Source organism: Alosa sapidissima, chromosome 15, assembly GCF_018492685.1.
Source record: "Alosa sapidissima isolate fAloSap1 chromosome 15, fAloSap1.pri, whole genome shotgun sequence".
NCBI lineage: Eukaryota > Metazoa > Chordata > Actinopteri > Clupeiformes > Clupeidae > Alosa > Alosa sapidissima.
This window is the reverse complement of record NC_055971.1, coordinates 13572562-13583014: the sequence shown is the minus strand read 5'-3', so window position 1 is coordinate 13583014 and position 10453 is coordinate 13572562. Positions and strand designations below refer to the sequence as shown.

General features: G+C 49.2%; 1 protein-coding gene across 2 annotated transcripts in view; it reads left to right on the top strand.

Annotated features, from left to right (window-relative positions):
• Positions 1 to 10453, top strand: part of gab2 (GRB2-associated binding protein 2) — a 50912-nt gene that overhangs the window by 31242 nt on the left and 9217 nt on the right. For both annotated transcript variants that reach the window (XM_042063680.1, XM_042063679.1), the window contains exon 3: positions 7769 to 8000. In XM_042063680.1, coding sequence (XP_041919614.1) covers positions 7769 to 8000 — 232 coding nt within the window. The remainder of the gene's footprint in view (positions 1 to 7768; positions 8001 to 10453) is intronic.

The following is a 10453-nucleotide window of genomic DNA, read 5'->3' as shown; positions in this document are numbered from 1 at the left end:
GTGATGCTTTCGCAACCGCAGTCGACCTGAATGAGGTTTTTTTTTTTTTTCATTTTCTCGAGTCAGCAGTCTCTTTCTCTGTCTCTTCTATTGTTGTTTTGTCTTTCAGTCCTTTATTCTGTGGGGGGAGGATGAAACCATTTCACACCCTTGTCATTTCACTTTTTTCAGATTTTTTCCCCCCTGTCAACGAACCTGAATTCTTTCACAGATGCATTGTTTGGCCTGTGAGTACATTGTGGAGACAGTGAATTAGGAAAAACAAAGTTGGATGGAACTGGAAGGAAATCTTTCTGAAAATCAGTTTCTTCTCAGAGAAGCAGAGAGAACAAAACACAGCTTTGAACAACCAAGGAGACGGGTCCAGCATCAACCAAAACAAAGCACTTCAAAAACCACTTGAGTGACATCGCTTTAGTTTGAGTTGTGACACCTGCATAAAAGTTTACCAGGTCATATATCTGTCAGTTCCCTATTCACCTGCAAATTGTTTGCACAGCTAAAACGCATTCTTGTGGTTTTGGTCTGTTGCCAGCTTAGGGGAGGATCACATGAAGTACACATGAGGTCCTCCTCGCTGTCTTTTGTGTACCTGGGGAACTTCGCTTTGCAAGGTTTTTGGCAGTTCCCTAGCAGGAGATGATGTATTCAGACAGGTGTCTTAAGTGCTCCCTGAAGATGAAAGTGAGGAGTGTTTGTTTGGAGACTATTTAGGGCAGTGGGTCAAGTTTGGAGTCAGAGAGTTAACATTGGATATGTCATCACAATATGTTAGAGCACTGTGAAACATCTATACGTGGGTGTTTTTCTCCAGAGAGCATGTATTTTGCACAAATGTAGGCTACTTTGTTATCACTGACCAACCTAACTTCAATTACTATGTCAGTTTTTGTTGTCGTTGTAGTGTGAATGTATAGCAGTAGCCAGCTGGCATCATGTGCATAAACCTCCCTCACGACACCTTAAGAGACATGCTGGTGACAGATGCACCTAGCACCCATGGGCTCCATGTTAGCACTCCATGTTAGCACAACCACCACCCAATCTGAGGGGCCTCAAGTTCATGGGTTTGAGCTTGGGCCGCTAGCTTGGACTGGCGCAGGGCTATGCCGGGCAGTCGCCAACACAGCGCAGAATACAGATGCATGAATGACCAACCACTGCTCCTGCTGACATGCTGAGGGTGAGTTTGGGGTCAGAGGTATCCTAACACACTCTCCACCCATGCATCCACCCACCCTCCATGACTGTATGCTTTGTGGTGGATCTGTCTCAGCTCAGCTCGTTGGGACCGGTGGGTGGCTGAGTATCTGGCCAAGAACGTTTCTTTATTCTGTGACATTTGTAGCATGAATCCATGAATAACCAGGCACTGGGAATCATTTAGTAAAACTGCGCTTGCTTATTGAGATACTGAGGGATTGGGTTAGCTTGGGGGCAAAACGCATCCTGACGCATCCACCCTTCCTCCATCCATCCACCCACCCACCATGACTGTATGTTCACTGGTCAGAGGTGGGGCCGTCCCGGCCTGACTCCTAGCTGAGATGGAGCCTCCCTGCTCCACCCTTCTCCTCCTCCACTCCCCCTGGTGCGGTGCGGTGCGCTGCAGCATGACTTCAGTATTTCCACCCCTCCGTGCTGTAGGCCCGGCCTCGGAATGCCTGTCGGGGTGGATTGACCTCCCCTGGCTCACCCCCCCGCTCTGCAGTCCGCCTGGTGCTGACCCGTTCCAGGTACCGTTTCTCAGTTTTTCCACCGCCACCCCGAGAAAAGGGAGAGAGAGTGAAACACAATACAAGGCCACTAATGCCCTGAGCAGACCTCCCGCAACGCACCACACCACACCACACCACACCACACCGCGCCTGTTTAGTCTACAGCTTATGTCATAGAGCAGCTTTCAGATCTATCTGTGACAAAAAGCACGGGCACGCATGCAGCGCTGGAAAGTAGGGCACAAAGGGATGGAAGGAGCATGCAAAAGAGAGACAGAGAGGGAGGGAGGGAAAGAGGGAGGGATGGAGGGAGGGAAAGAGAGAGAAGCAAATAGCAAATTAGATGAGAGAGAAACTCGTCTTGATTTCATGAGAAGAATGAAATCACTCTAAAACCGGCGTTGTGATTTCATGGGTGCTGACAAAACTGGCGTGCTGGACACCCCCCCACCCCACCCCACACACACACACACACACACACACACACACACACGCGCACACACACACACACACACACAGACACACACACACAGACACACACAGACACACACAAACACACACACACACACACAGACACATACATACACACACACACACACACACAGACACACACACACACATCCCCTTCGTTCACCCATTTCCATGCAGCCTTCCCCCTCAGACCCCCCAACCCACCACACACGCACACACACGCACACACACACACACTCCACCCCCCCGGTCTGATTGATCAGCACACTCCCTCCATGGAGGCTAATTGATGTTGTCCTGTGGAGCAGGCCAGTGCTCACATGACACAGTGGAGCTGAGGAGCGGCGGGCGTGGTGGGGGGGGGGGGGGTTAGTAATGTGATCAGAGACCACCGGCGGGCTGGGCTCCCTCCTGCCCTGCACTCTCTCTCTCTCTCTCTCTCACTCGCTCGTTCGCCATCCTCCATGTCACTCTGCTAATTGCACCACAGAGAGAGAAGGAGAGAGGGAGAAAGGGAGAGAGAGAGAGAAGCATAGGAAAAAAGATAAGAAAGCAGTGGAATAATATATTGAAAGAAAGAAAGAAAGAAAAAGAAAGAAAGAAAATTATCAAATATAGAGATGCTGATAGAGGTAGGGATGTTAGGAAGAAAAGAGAGTCTTTCTAAGCCATCTACCCATACACTTGTCTTAGCAGCACACCCATCCCCCCTCCCAGGCCTCCCACCAGCCATGCACCAGCCCCGCTAGCGTTTATGGCCACATCCACCAGCCTGTGGCCCACCGTGACCAGCAGCACTGGGGCCATTATCTGGCACTGTCCATCTCGTTTAGGAAAATGGAGTCGGGTACAGAGTCCAGGAATGCAAATGGCTGTCCCAGAATGCCATGAGGGAGCTGGTGGGTTGTTTTGTGTGATGGAGTGGCCATCCCAGCCATCCTGAGTCAGTGAGTGAGTGAGTGAGGAGGGAAGGGCTCCCGAGGGACAAAAGATGTCTGTCTGCTCGTGTTGTGCTGTTTTGAGTGCGGCCGGTATCCGGGGCTCGGTTTGGGAGGCCTCCCGTGCCCCCCAGGGATGTCTTCCCCGAGCACCGTTGCCTAATTGTTTCTAATTCTGTGACCAGCGTCTACAGTGTAGAGCTTGTGAGGAGAAGTTCTTTTGTGTCGTATAGTGTGTAGTTGTTTCAGTTACACAGCGAGACAGTTATTGCTTAGTTATTGCAGTTATTGCTTCATGTGTAAGACTTGTCTTTTTGTTGCTGTAATATTTTCATTGAGAGGTCATGATTGGTGTAGCATGACAAAAACGAACTGCAACAACAGATCACATCAAGATCACTGTGTTCCATTTTTAAACGTAAGAATCTGTGGAATCCTATTTCTCTCTCTCTCTCGCTCTCTTTCTCTCTCTCTCTCTCTCTCCATCTCTCTCATTCTCCATCTCCCACTCTCACTTTAATCAGATTTGGTCATCATCTCATATTTCTATTTTTATGTAATAGTGACAAATTGTATTATGAGCTGTCCTTGTTTGACTTTGATGGGGTCCTAGGGAGGAAATGAGTTCCCTACAAAGACAGGCCTTGTGTACTCGCCGCCACACCGGGCTTCTTCTAATTTTGGACTCCAGAGACCACCAGGCTAAATCGATTACATGATGTCAACATTACTGATGGTACAGAAGGTGGTGTATCGTCGGAGCGCGAATGGAAAATTCCTTATGAACTCGTTTGGTCTTTGACCCAGTGCAACGATGAGTTATTCACTAAGCCGGCCTGGCTGCCCAGCTGGCATTTGGACCGCGCTTCAAGCGCATGACTGGTGTTCTCAAAGATCTGATTTGATGGGGAATTTAAGTGGCATATACTGTCTCAAGCAGCCTCCCCATCGCATATTACAGTTCCATATTTATTTATTTATTTATTTTCATTTTCAGCTATCACACTAACTGGACTTTTATCTCCTTAAGGGTCAGTGAAATGTATGACAGCTTTAAAATATAACTGCGGAGAAAATGCTTGATTTTCCTTTCTGTAATATCTTAAATATCCACGTGGAGCCCTGCTATTGGCTCAGCTGTAAAAGCACTTTGTGGTCAAGTGTGGATTTTTGTTCTTGAGTAAACAGACGTGGGATTTTGTTTTCAAGTGTAGCCATATTGATCACATCTCCCATTAGTGTCGTGATGAGCCACTGTGGCTACTCCGACTGGGGCTAGGATGACCCACTGCCCAGCTGTTTGCCATTCTCTCTGACCTTTTCTCATCTGGTTTGAGGTCACAAGAACAAATCCCCACATCACCAGAGCAGACATTTACGTTCAGCAGCACTTTCGCTTCTAGCGATTTTCGGTTTATTTTTTTGCCTTCTCCCTCGAGTGAAGTTTACACGGCAACACGACTCATCCGCAGCAGCTAAACTCTGAACCGACAGCCTGGTGCTCGCCCCCACTGCTTCCACACAGAGACACACAAACACACAGACACACACACACACCCCTTCAATAATCAATACATCTGTGCGTGTTACTAGGCCCTGGGTGCAATGGCCTGGATCCTGCATGGATGCTTTTATGGGCGCCTGTGTGTGGATGTGTACATATTTGTGTATAATATGCACACTGTTGGTTGTTGTGTGTGTGTGTGTGTGTGTGTGTGTGTGTGTGTGTGTGTGTGTGTGTGTGTGTGTGTGTGTGAGTGAATACACGTGAATACACTTGATATGTATTCCCTAATGTGTATCTAACCACTTGTGTAGTATTGGCCTGGTGTACAGCCTCACGCCCTGCCTGGTCACTGGAGACTCTCTCTGAGTCGCCCTGATAACAATGGCTGGATTGAAATTGTTTGGAAGCGCTCCTGGGGCGTTTATTGGTTCTCTCCCTCCGTCCTACACTGTGGTGGTCAGTAGGGTGGAGGAGGTGGGGGTGGGGGGTGGGGGAGGGGGGATGGGTAAGGGTGGGTGTAGACTCCTGCAGTTCACTGTCCCAGTGCTTCACTGCCCCGGGCCATGTTGTGACCTCATTGGTCAGTGAGAGGCCCGTAGTTCCCTGTTTGGCCATGGTGACGCTTTGGTGGTCAGGGTGGGCCCATGGCAGCCCACACGAAGAAGGCTGCGCAAGGCCACTCTTTTCTTTCAGCGAGTGGTACTAGTGTTTCCACTGAGGGTGAAATTCAGGATGTGTGCAATTATGTGAGTGTCTCTCTCTCTCTCTCTCTCTCTCTCTCTCTCTCTCTCTCTCTCTCTCTCTCTCTTTCTCCCACATGTGAGTGAGGCATAAACAGCATGCCATATGCTGCACACATAATCTGTTAGCATTAATTTCTCATAACATAATGTACGTACTGTAGACACAGCTAAACCCAAAATGATTCATACCCATGCCATATTTTGCTGTAAATATTTTTGTTTGACCTTCCGTCTGTCTGGAAATGACATAAGCATGAGACAAAAGATGTGCCAGAGATATAAATAAAAAAAGAAATCTGTCTTTTTAGTAAATCAGAAATTGTATTAAATAAAAATTTTGGCATGACTCATTATGAATCATTATGGGCTGAACTGTTTGTAGTGTTTGTGTATCATCGTCTGTGTTTAAGCCACTTAGTTCTTTGGAATCCATCATCTTTCTGGCTCTCCTCAGCAGTACAGTGGAAGTGTGTGGAAGAATCCGTTGAGTTGTAAAGTGCAAATGAGCCATATGTCCAGGGAGTGCCGTAAGCAGCTCACTTCCCAGAGTAGGGTCACAGGGGTGAGCTGGAAGTGTTTGCTTCCCAGCATGCATTGGCTGGTTCAGCAGAGATAGTTGTGAGTAGTAGACCGCGCCGCACCACACCGCCCACACCTACACCACTCCACACTCCCCTCCCATCCCTTCTCTCCTGTTATAATTATCAGCAAGAGATTGTGTGTGTGTGTGTGTGTGTGTGTGTGTGTGTGTGTGTGTCTGTGTTTTTTTGCGTGTGTATGTTTGTGTGTGTGTGTGTGTGTGTGTGTGTGTGTGTGTGTGTGTGTGTGTGTGTGTAGGAGAAAGTGAGAGAGATCAAGGAGAGGAGTGAAAACAGAACGTTTGAGAATAAGAGAGGAGAGTAAATTGTTGGAGTGAGATGGAGAGAGGGGGAGAGTTAGTCGTGGGAGTGAAGACGAGATTGGCAAATGGAAAGAATAAGAAAGCAAATGACTAAGGTCTGAAAGAGGGAGAAATGAAAAGAGAGAAAAGAATACACAAAGGAATTGAGAGAGAACTGAGCGAAAGAACAGAAATAGAGGCCGAGAGAGAGAGAGAGAGAGAGAGAGAGAGAGATTGTAAGGAAGAGAAGAATTGTGGGCAAGGAGAAAGAGAAGGATTTGGAGGAGAGAGAGAGAAAGGGAGAGACTGATAGAGAGCAGAGAATGAAGGATGAATAGTGTAAGGGAGTGCAGAGCGAGAGGCAGAGAGAGGAGGGATGAGTGGGAGAGAGAACGAAAGGGGGAGAGAGTAAACGAGCTAGAGAGAGAGGGAGAGAGAGTGAGAAAGGGGTCATGTGGACTTCCTGGTTCCTGGCACGGGGCCCGGAGCTATTTTGGGCAGCCGGGCCTGAGACCGGCCCCGGCTCGGCAGACCCACGGCTGCAGAAATCAAAGATGTCACCGAGCAACAACACCGCTGAAAGGCCACTCCGTTCACACAGGGCCCCCTGTCTCCTCCATAGAGAAAGCAGATAGAAAAGAACAGAAAAGAGAGAGAGAGAGAGAGAGAGAGAGAGAGAGAGAGAGAGGGAAAGGGAGAGAGAGAGAGAGAGAGAGAAAGAGAAAGAGAAAGAGAAGCTGTGCCGATGAGCCCTGACCCAACAGTGTGCTTATCATTAACACAGTAAAGAGGAGGCTGAGAGGCCGCTGATGGGATGTGTGACCTTTGTCAGAAGTCTCCAAAAACAGAAGGATTGTGCTCTTGACACCCCCCTCCTTTCCTCCTATCACCCATCCACCCCAACCCCCCTTTCCCCTTCGTCCTGATGGATGGATAGCCCCTCTTTCCTGATTGAGTTTCAGAGGGCATTCTGAGGGCTATTGAGTCCAAGTGGACATGGATGTTAGGGCTTAAAGCCCCCAGTTGATCCCCCATCCTGGCCTTTTGACTTCATTGATCAGGGCGGGAGAGCGTGGACATGCCACAGGGCCAATGGAGGAAATGGATTTAAACGAGCAGCCTTGACCAGAGTAGTGGTTCAGGTTTGTCTGTTTGTGTGTGTGTGTGTGTGTGTGTGTGTGTGTGTGTGTGAGTATGGGTGTGCTGTGGGTGGGGTGTATGTGTGGGTGTGTTGTTTTGTTATTTTTCCATGCTAGCCACTACTACTTTGCTCCCTTGTTTTTGGGTCTGACATTCCATTGAAAAGAGAAGAAAACAAAAGAATAGAAAATGAAAGTGATAGTATTTTGGTCTGAAGGGAAAAAAACAAGCAAAACCAAACTGGGTTGACATGAACACCACCTGCACAAACAACCCACCGTAAACACCAAAACAAGTCTGTGGCCGAGCCTGTTTGTTTGTTCTGCCACTAACTGTTTGTTGTTTCCTTGTTTTCTGTTGTTGCCTTGCAGACGAGAGGTCGTCCTCTGCCCCCATGCCTCGCTCCATGGCCGGTGACCTCGGGGGCTCCCTGGCGCCCCTGGCGGGCGAGCGCAAGTCCGCTGGCCCCGTCCACTCCAGCCAGCCCATGCTCTTCACCTTCGACATGCCCGTCCGCCATGGCCACGGCTCCCTGCCCAACTCCGCGCCCCAGGACTACCTCCTCCTGCACCAGTGCTTGAGCAGGAAGACGGAGGGCACTCGGTAAGAGGTCACGACCTTAGCCTAACCTAGCACCCCCCCCACCCCCACCCCTCCACCCCCGCCTCCATCCTCAATGGAAAGGGGGTTGGGGGCATGAAGGGGGGTTTCCTCTGTTCTGTCATACAACCCCAGGGCCACACACACACACTCAGCCAGACACCCAAACTGGCTGTGTTACTGAGATGAAACTGATATGGTCAGTCAGGAATTTAGCTGTGGATCACTCCATTTTAGCAGCGTGGGCAGGCAGGCTGGGATGAGACAGATGTGGGCGGCACGTTGGCACGTTTGAGTTGAAACCACTCTGGTAGTTGTTTCCTTATGGTGGCCTGCATGAAAAAAACAACAAAAAACAATTAATTGTAGGAATTAAAACTAAGGTCGACAAACGGTGTTAAGATCTAAATGGGCAAATTCTACAACAAGAGAACTTATATGGCCTCGGTGTCCCTCTGTGTTAATCTCTGCATGTTCAGACACTTAAACTGCTACCTGCATTACATCACATTTTTGTGATCTGGGTGGGGCTGGTCTTTTTCTCACGCGCAAATAGCCATCCAGCATAGCCGTCCAGTCAGGCATGCATGCACTTACTCACACAAGTCTCAAACACAAGTCTCCCGCTTACTCACTCACTCACCCACACTCACACACTCACTATATTCGTTCATTTGCATTCATTTACTCATGTCTTCACTCGTTCACTTCATCACCCTCTCGCTCACTCCATCACTCCTCATCCACCTATTCATTCATTTGGTCCGTAATCTCCGACCACCACATCCCTAGCACCAAATGGCATCTTAATAATAATTCCACATCCCGAGCGCGTCCCGTGTGATCAACGATCGTGGCCGCAGCAATCCATCACCCCCTTGGCTGCGCCCGCAGACAGCCGACAGGGAAAAACCACCGGCGCTAGTCCGCAGCCTCTGCATAAACGTCTTCGCACACCCCAGAGAACAGCCGAAGAGTGTGAACAAAATCTTAATCCGCCAGATGTAAGGCACACAGAGAAACACCGAGAGCACTGTGAATATTAGCCTTACACTCCCCTGTCCCCTCAAACCTCTCCCTGCGTGGTCATTCATCAGAATGACCTGACACTGGGGTGACTAATCATTCTTCACATCCAAATTAGATATTACGTTATGATCATTATGTGAGGCCAAGATGGCTGGGCCAAATAAATTGAGAGGGCTATAAATTGCACTTGTGCAACCGGAGAGACGTCGATTAATCATTAGGATGCTGGAGGAGTTTGCGGGCTAATTCGCCTGATTGGCCTCCTGAAGCTCATGCGGGTGTGTCTGGCACAGACTGGGGTGGGGGGGCTCTCTGCTGTGTGTGTAATGTATCGATCCGCAATACCCACGATGAAAATTGAATGGAAAAGCGCGTAATAGTTTGGAGGTTCTCATTTATGATAAATCTTTGACGTTCATTTGTTTTAGTATGCTCGGCAGGTCGATAGGAGTTCAGTAGGTCTACCAGGCCAGTTGCACAGCCACTTCCGTTTGTTAGGGTACTGGGGCAAATACCAAAGCTAACTGACAAGATTATTCGACCGCTCACTGCATTTGTCACACACACTGAAGAGTCCTCAACCTGCGCCACAGTTCAGTGTGCAGTGCCAGCGGAAAAACAACAGTGACCTACATCTAAATGTTTGCGCGGGGATGATGCACGTAGCTGAGTTTATATCCAAATCTCCTCGACCATTGTTCCAATCCTACCCCCCCCCCCCCCCCCCCTTCTCCGCCTGGAGCCTTCGTCCTTGCAGCCGGGCAGGGGCAGTCTTCCTCGACACCCGCAAGGACGACCAGCTCATTTCATCTCATTTGTATTTACACAGTGCCCTGAACAATGTGCATTGTCTCAAGGTGATTAAGAGAAACCGAAACCTAAGGCACTGACAGGATGCGTGCGCTGGACCCAGATGCATTAGGGGTAGATCGAGGTGAGGGTGTGGGACATGAGAGAGAGAGAGAGAGAGAGAGGGAGAGAGACAGACATATTTTCATTGCAGCGGCTAAAGCCTATTATGTTTTCACATGTATTATCTGCCTTTAATGGCACAAACAGCGTGCCCCTGAACACACAAACACACACAATATTTCAGATACACACACACACACACACACACACACACACACACACACACACACACACACACACAAATACACACAAATACACACACATACACACACACATACAAACAAGGCTCTGATGCGCAGTCCTTGTGCAGAGCTGCATAAACAAATGACCCGTGACCCCTCGGGTGCCAGTCCGAGTCTATTTACTGTGGGAAAAAATGTCCTCCCTCTCTCTCCTAGCCTAGCCAGTCTCCGAGCGCTCGCCCTCCCAAGCCGCGTGTACGTGCTGTGGGGCTGTGGCCTCATTCCCCCTCCCCTCTGGTCCTATCACCCCAGAGTGCAGGCCTGGTTAGTGAT